Source organism: Gigantopelta aegis, chromosome 12 (assembly GCF_016097555.1).
Source record: "Gigantopelta aegis isolate Gae_Host chromosome 12, Gae_host_genome, whole genome shotgun sequence".
In the NCBI taxonomy this organism is placed as follows: Eukaryota; Metazoa; Mollusca; class Gastropoda; order Neomphalida; family Peltospiridae; genus Gigantopelta; species Gigantopelta aegis.
The window spans coordinates 45,260,298-45,274,636 of record NC_054710.1 but is presented as its reverse complement, the minus strand read 5'-3'; the positions used below and the strand labels follow the sequence as shown (position 1 = coordinate 45,274,636).

Here is a 14,339-nt window from a genome sequence, read left to right as displayed (position 1 = left end):
TACTCTGTGATGTTACACTGCTCATATCAGTTGTATTACAACATGTATCTTTGTCCTGAGTAAATCATACTCTGTGATGTGACACTGCTCATATCAGTTGTATTACAACATGTATCTTTGTCCTGAGTAAATCATACTCTGTGACGTGACACTGCTCATATCAGTTGTATTACAACATGTATCTTTGTCCTGAGTAAATCATACTCTGTGACGTGACACTGCTCATATCAGTTGTATTACAACATGTATCTTTGTCCTGAGTAAATCATACTCTGTGATGTGACACTGCTCATATCAGTTGTATTACAACATGTATCTTTGTCCTGAGTAAATCATACTCTGTGATGTGACACTGCTCATATCAGTTGTATTACAACATGTATCTTTGTCCTGAGTAAATCATACTCTGTGACGTGACACTGCTCATATCAGTTGTATTACAACATGTATCTTTGTCCTGAGTAAATCATACTCTGTGACGTGACACTGCTCATATCAGTTGTATTACAACATGTATCTTTGTCCTGAGTAAATCATACTCTGTGACGTGACACTGCTCATATCAGTTGTATTACAACATGTATCTTTGTCCTGAGTAAATCATACTCTGTGACGTGACACTGCTCATATCAGTTGTATTACAACATGTATCTTTGTCCTGAGTAAATCATACTCTGTGACGTGACACTGCTCATATCAGTTGTATTACAACATTTTAAAGGGACAGATCCTAGTGTTTAAACACTACAGCATAGTTTTCACTATTAGAGCCGTTTATGCTCGCTGAAATCAAACATTACTTATATTTTATTGTTTAGATAATCCATTTCCGTACAACCGAAGTGTTTCTGGTCATCCTGTGTTTCTAACACCACAAAATGCATTTTTCATATTTTTGAAAACGCACGTGCGTCTGAGAAGTAACATGTATGGAGTCGCGTTTTAGTATATTTTTAAGGGTAATTCAACGTCACTGACTCTGTTTTACTCGGTCGTATCCAAATTTGTTACAGGTTTGTAAATTAACCAAACATAGTGTCCATTTTTACGCGTTGTTCAATGGGGTCTAGGTGAAACATATGCCTTATTGTATAAAAATAGCGTCTTTCCATTTAACATAATCTGAATGATTTTATCTGGCGGAACCAGAACTGCCAGGTAGGATTACGTACAGCACGGAACCAGTGGATTTCCTCGTGACGATCACTCCGAATGGGTCCTGCTTTAATCTGTACGTATAATCGTCACTTCCGGCGGAACCGGACGGCTTGTTCAGGCTAATAGGAACTTCATACCGGTTGTGGTTTGGGTCAAATATCTGAAACGAAAAATGGCAAACATAAACCAATTTAAATGTCAAGAGCCGAATTTACGAAGCCTGTTTGTTCTTTAAACGCAGGTGTTTAAGCATTGTAAATGTATGTAGATACACGCCTGTAAGTCATCAACAGGTGTTTAAGCATTGTAAATGTATGTAGCTACACGCCTGTAAGTCATCAACAGGTGTTTAAGCATTGTAAATGTATGTAGCTACACGCCTGTAAGTCATCAACAGGTGTTTAAGCATTGTAAATGTATGTAGCTACACGCCTGTAAGTCTTCATCAGGTGTTTAAGCATTGTAAATGTATGTAGCTACACGCCTGTAAGTCATCAACAGGTGTTTAAGCATTGTAAATGTATGTAGCTACACGCCTGTAAGTCATCAACATGCTTTGTAAATTCGGCCCCAAATGTTTATTCTGTGGATCTGTCGACTTTTATCCGACAGTGGCGGATCCAAAATCCATTGCGGGGGGGGGGGGGGGGGGGGGGGGGGGGGGGGGGGGGGGGGGCAGTGATATGATGATTGGAGGGGGATCGTAAAAAAATGAAAATGAATATATAATAAAATTATAACTATCGCCTCTTGCACATTTATCATGGACAATAGTGTGTCAGTCGTACGGTGATCATATGGGTAGATTATATCCACTTTCCTACGCACAGAGCGCATGTCATGTGTTTCGTATGTCAGTCGTAAAGGAACACACATATATACTTGTATATACATCTGATAGCCTAACAGACAGACATATAGACATACATAGACGGATGGACGGATGGATGGATAAATATATTAGATATATGATGACCAGTAGGTGAGTAGGTGGGAAGATAAGAAGGTAGATAGAAAAATAGAAATAAAGGTACTAGTAAATAGATAGATAGAAGGATGGATGGATGGATAGAGATTGATGGATAGATTAATTGATGAAGGGACGGACGGATGGATGGGTGGATAAAAAGATGGATGGATGGGAATGACTTATTGACTGACTGACTGACTGACTGACTGACATGGAGATTTAATCATACATACATACATACATACATACATGTCTGGATGTATGTAACAGTCAACCTCGACATACATACAATATATATAGATATTCATACATCAATACATACATACATCAGTACATACATACATACATACACACACGCACGCGCGCACACACACACGCACGCACACACACACACACACAGATATATAAATATATATATATATATATATAATTATTATATATATATATATATATATATATATATATATATATATATATATATATATATATATATATATATATATATATATATATATATATTCATACTGACAGAAAGACTGACAAATGGCCAAAAAAGAGAATACCTTAAAATTGAGGGTATTCCCACTTAATGCCTGTAGATTCACCCTCAGCGGATTGATATCTTGCCAGTGCGTGGACGACTTCAAGTGGAGGCTGGCGGAGTTGCCACTCACTTGAGCAGAGTAGCCGTGGTTGGTGGACATGAAACACCACGGCACGCCCTTCGTAGACGACCTGTGCCAGCAGCAGCCACGGGAACGACATTCCGAGGGCGTGGCCCCCGCGTTAGGGTGGCAGTCTGTCCTGTGTTCGTCCTGCACTCCGCACGAGCCTGTCGTCTGCGGGCTGGATGGATGGAAGCACCACGCGACGTTGTGGGAGTTGTCCGCCGGGGGGCGCCAGCAGCAACCCCTGCTGTGACATTTGGTGGCGTCTGCCCCGGGTTCTGGGTGGCAGTCCACCCGATTGGTGCTCGATACGTCACACGTGTCCCGCGCTGTCGCAGACTGGATCAGACGGCAGGACCAACAGAAAGAGAGTAGAAGCAGGACCAGACGAAAGGAATGTAACGTCCGCATTTTAGGAGTGATTTCTCGTGAGGCTTGGTGGAAATCCTTGAAGATTTCTCTCTAAGACTTTTCTTATCTGCTGAGAACTAAAACTGTTGTCCTAGCTTTGAGATAAGTATATCATTTCGTCAAGGTTGGTCCTGCAGGCGCGGGTCCAGTGGGTGGAGGGGGTCCGGAATCCCCCCTGCTCACGACTGGATGTCCTCACCCCACGCATTTATTTTAAAGTTAGTTCACACCTAATATACAACTTCTATTTATGTACTTGCATATAGACCCCTCTGGAAAAAAGCCTGTATCCGACCATGTCTTGCTATATGCCAACGGCAGTGGCAATGAGTGCGTTGAGAGATAAGACCTATTATCTTACACGGTGCGGGTGGGGTGGGGTGGTGGACGGGGAAAAAAGGAGAAAGAACGAGTAGAGGAGAGTGGGGCATAACGAGATACTTAACGTTTGGTGTGCTCTCATTGGCCATAGATATGCGTTACAAGGGCAAATGTAATACATTCTGCTTCATTAGCTTATAAACTATCAATATACCAAACAACAGCTGGCAATTGTAGAGCATGACCAAATATTGTGAACATTTCAAAAGGGTCTGAAATTTCCCATATTGCCCCATTTACAGGGTAAATTGGGATTTGGTAAAGGGGCAAATTGAAATGGATGGGGCATAATGGGATGACATTCTCCCTCAACAGAGCACAGAAAAATAAACAACTCCGACAAACTATCAAAGCTGCAAAACATTTATTTTAACTGAATAAAAGCACTGCATGAACATCTGTTCACAATAGATTATAACTAAAACCTAAAATGCAATGAATAACTTTCATCAGTCAAGTTAACGTCCATCAATGAAATTTTAAATGAGTTTACCTCCAAACACAAAGTTATAAACTGAATTCTAGGGGAAAGCAAATCACTTTACGGAAGTAATCGGTAAATAAGTAAAAACCTTGTATAAAACAGCATTTACTATTAACTCACATATCTGTGTGGTCCTTAACCATATGTCTGACGCCATATAACCGTAAATAAAATGTGTTGAGTGCGTCGTTAAATAAAACATTTCTTTCTTAACTCACAGAGTAGGCCAAACAAGAAAAAACGGTTCAACTATCATGACTATTCAACTTCTGACCAGGATTGGCGGTTGGCTTTTCTTTTATATGTACGCACCATTTGATATGCTACTATCTAGAAAGACCTGCAATTATAAAGGCACCATTAGAAAATTAGATTTTGCCTTTTCCAAGGTGAGAATTGGCTGTAGCCTAGGAATAAGCCATTTATTGCATGTCTTGACAAACTTAGGACCATCATTTCAACAAAAGATCGACCAAATATTTTGATATTTTTAAGCGATTTACTATGGGGCAAAATGGGATTGCCTATGGGAATGTTATCCCGTTATGCCCCAGCCATGGGTTTTGTACTTGACCGCCACTAAGTCAACACTCGCAAATGAATCAAAACTAAACTCTGTTATTTTAACGTTTATGTGATCTAAGACCAACCAAACCTAATATAGAATGGATCCATGTTAAATATTTGTAACGAACGCAACTTTAAATAATAAATATCTTACAAGAAATTGACGAAAAATCGGGGTTTTTTTTATCACAGTTTCTTCTGACCTGATAAAAAAAAAAAGCGCGCTACCATTTGCAGGTCACGTGATGTACAAGGAATATTCGGGGCATACTCCGACAATTGCCGACAAATTACAGACAACAAAAATCAACTTTCTCGTTATGCCCCACTATCCCATTATGCCCCACTCTCCCCTATCACGTTAAAGTCCCGTTTGCCGTACCGTGATTCTTTCTTCTTCTTTCTTGTTTTTTACCTAAAACCCGCCAACCCCCCCCCCCCCCCATACACAAACACACACACACATACACACTCCCCACCGCCACCACCCAATTATTATAGAGATTAGACGGTGCAAGGTTAGTAAAATACACGACTCGCTATCTAAGATAGTTGACCTCAAACGTGTTTTTGTGGTCTTACAAATTGATCGGTTCAATCAGTCTAGTTAGAAATAGTGTGACATTTAATTCGCATACGCTCCGTACATGCACTCCCTATCACTTAATATACACTGAACTTTAAAACAAACGCGTATATAGTATTCATTTGTAACATTAAAGGAACAGACCCTAGTTTTTAAACACTAAGCATATGTTTCACTATTAGAGCCGTTTTTGTTCACTGAAATAATTTTTTACTTCGATTTAATTTTTAGATTATCCATTTCCGTACATCGAGTTTCAGTTTTAATCTATTTTTAAGGGCATTTCCCAGTTTCAGCGTCACAAACTCTTGTTTCACTCTGTTGTAACTTTATCCAAATGTGTTACAGGTTTGTAGATTAAATGAACTTAGTGTACATTGTACGCTTTGAACCTAGGGTATGCGCCTTTACATTTTTTGTTTGTTTGTTTGTTATTGTTTGTTTGTTTGTTTTTTGTTGTTTGTTTGGGGTTGTGTTTTTGTTGTTGTTATTGTTGTTGTTTGTTTGGGGTTGTGTTTTTTGTTGTTGTTGTTGTTTGTTTGGGGTTGTTTTTTGTTTTGTTTTTTAGTTGGGGGGGGGGGGGGGGGGGGGGGGGGCTGACATTCAGTATAATTACCTGCTGATATACCAGTGGTAGAAATTAGGAAATATTTTCCTGGCCGGGGAACTAGTAGTTGAGGAAAGTTACTAGTCCCCAGAAAAAATCACTACCCCCTCCCCCCCCCCCCCCCCCCCCCACCCTCCACCCCTCTTCATTATTGAAGCAGTTTGAGAAGACGAAATCTATATGGGAACTATACACGGCAATTAAAATAAGCGTAACGTACAAAAACGAACAGTGTTTTCACTGGTTCAGTTCAAGTATAACACGCTACACCAACTTGGTCGTCATTCAGCAAATATTTTTGTTTTTTTTAAGTTACCCCCCCCCCCCCCAAGGCGGCAGCAAAGGGTAGAGTGTTTACAAAAAATAATAGTAATTATAATATTAAATTAATTTAAGTCATAAAATGCAGGAATTATCTTTTCTGTTACTGAATTATTTTATTCTGTCCTAATACACTTGGATGTCCACTGGTAAACTCGAGACGTTTGGAAGCAGCTAGTTAAAATTGATCGATGCCAACATGATCTATTACAATGCGTTTAATTAAAGACTGTATTTATTACCGACGAAACGAACACAAAACAGCAACACACACACGCACACGCACACGCACACACACACACACACACACACACACACACACACGCACACAAAATTCCCTTCCGAACATGCCTCATCTATAATCGGAATATTACGACAATTTTCGGAATTCGTAAACAAAAACCGGAAAGTTCTGATCCGGATTTATCGAGACCAAACGAAACTGCGATACTTTTGACTTTGTCAATCTGTCATGACAATTTATTTTGATGAAATACATCCAGTTTGTATGTTTAACAGGTTTCATTGGCAAAATAGTTTGACTGTCCGCATTATGAATCTGGGTCACAACTGCCCAGTATTACTCGCCCGGGGGACTAGCGCGATTTAAATTGTACTCTCCCCCAGGGATTTCTACTCACCTGGGGCGAGGGGGGCGAGCATTGGCTTCTATCCCTGTATACCGTGTTTCATTTCACAGAATTAATTATAATTTAAAATGAGTAATCAAGAAAACCTTTTCTGATTACACACTAACCATTATGCTGATGTTTTACGGGAACATTTTGTTTTCAAAATCTTAATTACAGATGTTTCTAGTCAGCTGGAAACTGATACGCAACTGCTGTTTAATGTTTTAAACGTGTGTAGAGATCTCTGATACAATAGCGACGCGACGCGATACTGAACAAATAGTTCCCTAGTTTTTCTTTTTGGTGTTCAGTATATATTTACAGACCGAGTCACACGGTCCTTGACCCAGTAAAGGTAGACGTCTGTTGATTCATTTAATATATTAACTGCCGTGCTGGGGTGCTGCTTGGTAGTAGAACAAAATCGACTGAGGTTCGATGGGTTGAAGGATCGACCGCCCTCGATGGACCCGGTTCTTCCTGTGTTTCAGCCAGTACCTTACAACTGGTGTGTCAAAAGCCGTGGCAGATACAGTCCTTTCTGTGGTAACGTTTATATAAAAGGTCCCTGGAGGTAGTGGGTAATTTCTCTCTATCTCTCTCTCTCTCCTGGGTCTCGGTCTCTCTCTCTCTCTCTCTCTCTCTCTCTCTCTCTCTCTCTCTCTCTCTCTCTCTCTCTCTCTCTCTCTCTCTCTCTCTCTCGCATTTATTGTCTGTAACATTTATAGTTAAAAATTATAATAACTAATTACACATTAATTATATTTACTATTGTATGAAGTAGTTGCCAGCAGTCTTTAGTCCAATAGTATATACACGATATTTATGTAAGCAGTTAAATTATTTGGTTTCAAGCTACGAACATCTACAGACTATGTTTAAAATTAAGTATATAGCCAGAAGGCGACCAGTGTCAACTTATGTCAATAGAGATGAATTATACCTGTACCATTTACGTCCTACTTCCTTCGAAGGTCAGCCAAGCTGTGAGGATAACAACGTGTATTACTAGCATGTATTCTAAAATATAACAATTGCAAAACCCTCCATGGAAGGATGCCTGTATTTACCCTGTTTGTTGTTGCTTGTTATGTTTTGTTTGTAAACAGCTATGGAATTCAATCAATCAGTAAGTATGTAGTGAACGTTAATATATGTCTACGTCTGTAATTGAATTTGTATGTACATGGACAATTTGTACATTGGGTATTTGAGTTTTTATATAAATGTAGATGTACAATTTGTTCATCGTGTATTTGAGTTTGTATGTATGGGTATATTAAGTATACATGTGTATGTATGTATTTATGTATGCGTTTATATTTTGTTAAATTAAACTACATCGTGAATATGTATATTTTTATTGACTGATATTATATATTTATTTGGTTATTTAGTTATAAATAAATTTTAATTCCATATTAATAATTTCTAATATTATATTCAAATAAAACATATTTGCAATATTAACTCCCTCACAGTCCTAACACGCATGCTTAGTCCCCTCGCCTCTTCCCCCAATAAAATAGTGTTTTTTCCAAGTTATATATATATATATATATATATATATATATATATATATATATATATATCAGAGATAGGGTAATCGTAATCAGTAATCGTAATCGATTGTAATCGATTACATGTTTTCATGTAATCGCAAGCGTAATCGATTACATTGTTTGAGAATGTCATGTAATCGCAATCGTAATCGATTACATTGTTTGAGAATGTCATGTAATCGCAATCGTAATCGATTACATTGCTAATGTAATCGTAATCAGCGATTACTTTCATGATTACTCATAATTATTTACTAAACTTAGATGTGTTTAGCATCAACTCCAGTAACAGTGCCTATAATTAGAAGCAGTACTGGTCAGTCAGTAGAACTGATCTCCCATTGTTTACTACTATCGTAGTAGAACTATTATTTGTCTTGAGAAACAGGGGATCATAACGTCTGGATTATCAAATGAATGTTACCCAGGGGATGAAGACACACATTCACATAATGGTATCTATCGTGTTTACGTTTGCTATAAAATCACTTGAATGAATGCAGTGTTCTAGGGCCCTATGGGCAACCTAGGGAGACACCACAGCATCGTAGAGGTCTAAAATTAACGAGCTACTCTCGATTCACTAATATCAAAACCTATATTAGCTCGGCCATTTACATTTCGACCGACCGTTCAAAATTGCGCCAAATTCCCTCAATCAAAATTGCGCACGCTTTTCTCTTTGGCATTTAACTGCTACATTCAAATTCCATAGCACAACCCCCACCCCCACCCGCCTGCTACCGATTTGATCGGGCTGCTGGTGCTCCCTTGCACCTGCCAGTGCAGGCGGTCCCTCCTCTGCCCTCCCCCCACCTTTCCTGTCATGGACGGAGGAGCCGGCCAAGGCCGGGTCTTGTGCCCACGACAGGCGTGTGCTACAACAGCTTGTTCTGAATGTGCACGTAAAACTCTATGACATCACATGACATGCAGTGTTCTAGCTAGCAATATATAAAAGGGCGCTGCACTATGCCCCAGTTTTGTGTCCTAATTCATTGCCTCTGAATGCATATACAGCGTAATCATGGGTCTGAATTCAACTAAGAAACGCTTGACAATATCTCGTTTTGTCACAGGTGTGAAAGTTCACCAATGGTACCGTGGCAAACTTTCTTTTCTTTTGTTAGTGGTTACGACTGCAGACGGGCAGCCAGCCAGTCGTATTAAGCTTGATTACATGGGCAGTCATCCTCACCCTGTCGCAGACAAAACCACAAATAACGTAACTAATTAAGCAAACGCCCAGTTGAAAGTAGTCTATCACGATAAACCTTGGTTTATTTTCCTTTAAAATAGCTTAAAATATGAAAGAAAGAAAGAAATGTTTTATTTAAACGTGCATTGTCTGGAATATTTTTATTATTTAAGCATTTAGAACAGAAAATCCCATTACGTTTGGTGCATATAAGACGCCGCACTCCGAATTGGTTTCACTACACTGGCGTTTGTAAGTTAAAAATAAACCCACTTTTGCCGGGCTCTCTCTGGACTAAAAATAGTACGGTTCGGCTATTGTGGCATTGCAAAAAAACGAGCGGATTCTAGCAGCCAATTCCTAGCAGCCAATTACGCTAACAGCCAATTTCATCAGACACTCATGGCGACGTTCTAAACACAGGACTCATACGCCTTTCGATTGTTACCTGTATTTCACACACTTTTAAACACACTGTTATGCTATTTTTTATTATTCACTACAACTTAAGAATTTTAGAGTTTTAAAGAGTATCTTTATATAATAACAACACAAATACAAAATAACAACCAAAATTAAGACTCATTTTCACAGTCTTATTGTTACTAATATCCGTATAAATACAACTTAACCGTTTTATTAAGCACTTTTATAATATCTGAAGTATCACTTTAAAAATCCGTCTGTACTACGTAATATAGGATGTCCAACTAGTTTCGTATAGCACACACCACAACACACATTATAAAAGGCGTATGAGTCCGGTGTTTAGAACATCGCCATGCGTGGTCTGCTGAAATTGGCTGCTAGCGTAATTGGCTGCTAGGAAGTGGCTGCTAGAATCCGCTCGGTATTATAAAATGGCGAGAATATTTCTTACTGGCTAGTAAGCATTTGACGATATGCGTTAATGACGACAACTCGCGAGTGAATTAAAAGTGCAGTTATGCTTGTATTTGAACTTAGAACTTGATTGTATACGATTGAAACCAGACATTGCAGCTTTAACGACGCACTCAACACATTTTATTTACGGTTATATGGCGTCAGACATATGGTTAAGGACCACACAGATTTTGAGAGGAAACCCGCTGTCGCCTCTACATGGGCTACTCTTCCGATTAGCAGCAAGGGATCTTTTACTTGCGCTTCCCACAGACAGGATAGCACAAACCATGGCCTTTGGTGAACCAGTTATGGATCACTGGTCGGTGCAAGTGGTTTACACCTACCCACTGAGCCTTGCGGAGTACTCGCTCAGGGTTTGGAGTCGGTATCTGGATTAAAAATCCCATGCCTCGACTGGGATCCGAACCCAGTACCTACCAGCCTGTAGACCGATGGCCTACCACGACGCCACCGAGGCCGGTCTTAAAATATGAATACGTCTGATAAAAAGTCCCGAAAGCTGATTTTTATAGATGTTCTATGAAACACAGCGCTTCTAATGATACCACAGTAAACACACCCAGACCAAGATACTAGTAATTTTCACCGATACAGTTGGATCCTTATAATATGGCACAAAGCAAGCATGACTGCAAATCGATTCATTAATAATAGTCATTTTTAGAATGTCAACAATTAAATGCAATGAGCAACTTGTGCACATGTATATGTATGTAGATATCAATTTAATTATTTATTTACTTGTTTGTTCTTTTCTTTCGTTCTTTATTTCTTCATTTATAGATTAAAAAAAAAAAAAAAATTGTGGATGGTATTAAATGGTATACGTTCTACAAACAATAAAAAAACAAAGTAATAGTGTTCAAACAGTTTGCAATTACTAATTATGGTTTATTTCAATAATATAACAAAATATATATGTTATGCATTGATATCTATGGTTATGGGTACCTTTTCGTCAATAATCCAAATTTAAGACTAATAAATCTGGTTTTGGAAACTGATTCCCTCCCTGCAGTATACATACGTTTATAAATGTTTGAAATAATTTAATAAATAATCCAAAATTATCCATTATGTCTTTCAATGAATGAAATCGGTATGGTTGTAAAATAAAGTGCATAACTTCATGGTGGTAACATCATTTCATTATTTGTGTAGATTTGTGGAAATGTACTCATGATTGCTAGACAATGTATTCGCAATCGTTATCGATTACTTTCAATTATCTTGTAATCGTAATCATAATCGTAATCGTGACAGTCTAAAGTAATCGTAATCGTAATCGATTACTTCTGTCAAGTAATCGCCCCATCTCTGATATATATATGTATGTAGCTATGTATCTGTGTATCTATGTATGTATGTATCTATCTATCTATCTATCTATCTATCTATCTTTTATATATATATATATATATATATATATATATATATATATATATATATATATATATATATATATAATATATATATATATATATATATATATTATGACAGACTCACAATGCCAAGCGAGGACTAAAGACGTAACTCAGGACAAGGAAGTAGGTTTAACAGAAATAGCTGGGATTCAGATGCCACAAAACTACGTAATCAGTCTGATAGCAAAGTTAACCGAACCGAAGACCAATCTACAGGAAACCAGCGTTCTAGTCAAATCCCGAGCTATAAATCGTTTGGATAGCGAATTGGCTTCCGTCAGTGAGATGCTAACTAGTGCCTTGGAACAGGCCGGAAACGATCTATATGATTTGGATACTCCAAGAAATACTCTAGAAGTTATGGTGCTCAAAGTACGGAACATGAAATTGGAAAAATGTGAGTGTTGTTTTCAGTCGAATTATAAACTATAAAAGACTTACCATATTCGACTTAGATATACAAATAGTGTGTGTTATGACACGCTAAGATAAGACATATGGAATTGGAAATTTGTAATTTGAATACACCGTGGGATATATATTTCCTTTTGGGACATAAAAAGATTGTTTTTAAAACCCATGAAATATACGATCAATAGTTCAGAATAAAAAGTGAGGAATGAAAATAAAGTGTATTTTGTTCAACAACACCACTAGAGCACACATATTAATTATTCATCGCTAATTAGATGTCAAACATTTGGTAATTCTAACAGTCTTCAGAAGAATCCTGCTTCATTTTCCCATTGACAGCAAGGAATCGTAAATCCACTTTCCCAGAAATAGGACAGCACGTACCATGGCCTTTGAATACCAGTCTTGGGGCACATGTTGGGATGGGTAAAACACAGCGCGTCGACCGACAGGGTTCGATCCTACGACACAAGCACATCAGCCAGACGCTCTGTTGACTGAACCAGGAATAACCAGGAATTAATCCGGTCAATTATAGCAGGTCTCTGCGCGAAGTTGTGCTTGCAACACTAAATAATATAACGAGTGCCCTGTGACTGGTATATCAAATGTATTAAAGATTAAAGAGACTGTCCTGAATCGTTAGCCATTATAAGATGTTCTGGACAAATAGAGCCTTGTTAACAACTCAAATGGCACATTAAATACATGTTTAAAAATCAAGAGTCAATATGTTTCTTGTTATCTTAATCTTTGTAGTAGCCTAAAGTGTAGTTTACCACCAAATAATTTTGTACATACGGAATATATATATATACACATATATATACACACACACACAAACAGTATGACCAAAAACACATTCGATACACAAACACTGATATTCCTAAACATTACACTATTTAAGATGTAACTTCAGTTGGTAGAAAGGAATTATTATTTGGAAATATGTTACAATGGTTGAGAACTCGGGATAGTGCCTTTAAATCATATAAATAAGGTGTCGTTAGGCGAACATTTATTGTGTAATTTAAGGTGATGAAGATCCAGACGTCTTTGAAAGGAAGGTTACCAGCTTGTCAAACGATATCGTCAGCGTTAAAGGTACAATTACTGAAATCGTCTCGAAACTTCATATGACGAAGAAATGCCAAGCCACGGATACAGCGGATGATGAGCAACATGAGAGGCCGTCTTGACTTAACAAACGCCAAGGGGAGACTCAGCGGATACATCGTCTCTGACTCTCACACTAGCAGTTAAATATAAAAATGGTATTATTATTATCTTCTCTTTTTCTTCTCTTTTTTCTTTCTTTCTTTTTTTTTTTAGCTGGTGTGGGTAATTTTTGGTTTGGTATGCTTCCATCAGAGAAATGTTCAAGCACGTCTGTCGTAGGCACAACCTCTGACTTCACCAGAGAGTTCTATCCATGACAGATTTTTTTGCTGTTTTCACCGCAACACCTTTTTGTTTATGGGGCTGGATCAGACTGTAGAAAACTCGTCTGCGGAGCTTTGATCGTAGGATCGAGCCCTCTCGGTGGTCCCAGTCTTTGTCTTAGTAAATGTGTTTATGTAAAATGTTTGAATTACTTGTAACAGAACTCATACCAATACTGTTTTATGCATTGGCTTATTTTTCTTGCTGAAAGTGTTTAAAGTCTGAAACTGTTTGATGAAACCATTTGAATTCGGACCTTTTCACGATGACACAAAATTGCCGACTTTTGACATCGAGTCTGACTGCCCATGGTTCTTCGAGCCCATCCCTTCTACTGACGACGTGACCTAACATGCTGCCTTCTTCTGACAGCTGAATTACTCTATTTTCCTTGGCATCAGCCAGGAATATGTTGTCCTGGTCATCACAACACACCCCTACTGGCAACATAATCGCTTCTGGGCAGTAGGTGAAAATTACGTCACCCGACTGTGATATGCAAATCAGAGCACGTGAGATGACGTCACATATCAGAATATTATCAGACATCATCACCTTCAGGTAATACGGTTCGCACTGTGTGCCGTCGATGGTTGGAAGGTCG

The 14,339-nt window shown here is 38.3% G+C and overlaps 2 protein-coding genes across 2 annotated transcripts in view; one reads left to right on the top strand and one right to left on the bottom strand.

Moving 5' to 3' along the window:
- Nucleotides 1–3,207, bottom strand: part of LOC121386093 (lysosomal alpha-glucosidase-like) — a 28,086-nt gene extending 24,879 nt beyond the window's left edge. Inside the window, exons 1-2 of the mRNA XM_041516892.1 lie at nt 2,692–3,207; nt 1,173–1,318 (exon numbers count right to left, since the gene is read on the bottom strand). Of these exons, the coding sequence (XP_041372826.1) occupies nt 1,173–1,318; nt 2,692–3,207 (662 nt within the window). The remainder of the gene's footprint in view (nt 1–1,172; nt 1,319–2,691) is intronic.
- A 4,577-nt stretch (nt 3,208–7,784) lies between these two features.
- Nucleotides 7,785–13,578, top strand: LOC121385780. Its single transcript, XM_041516560.1, has 3 exons — nt 7,785–7,914; nt 11,955–12,275; nt 13,328–13,578. Exons 1-3 carry the CDS (start codon nt 7,842–7,844, stop codon nt 13,489–13,491), a joined length of 558 nt encoding a protein of 185 aa, XP_041372494.1. The 5' UTR covers nt 7,785–7,841; the 3' UTR covers nt 13,492–13,578.
- The last annotated feature ends 761 nt before the right edge of the window (nt 13,579–14,339 follow it).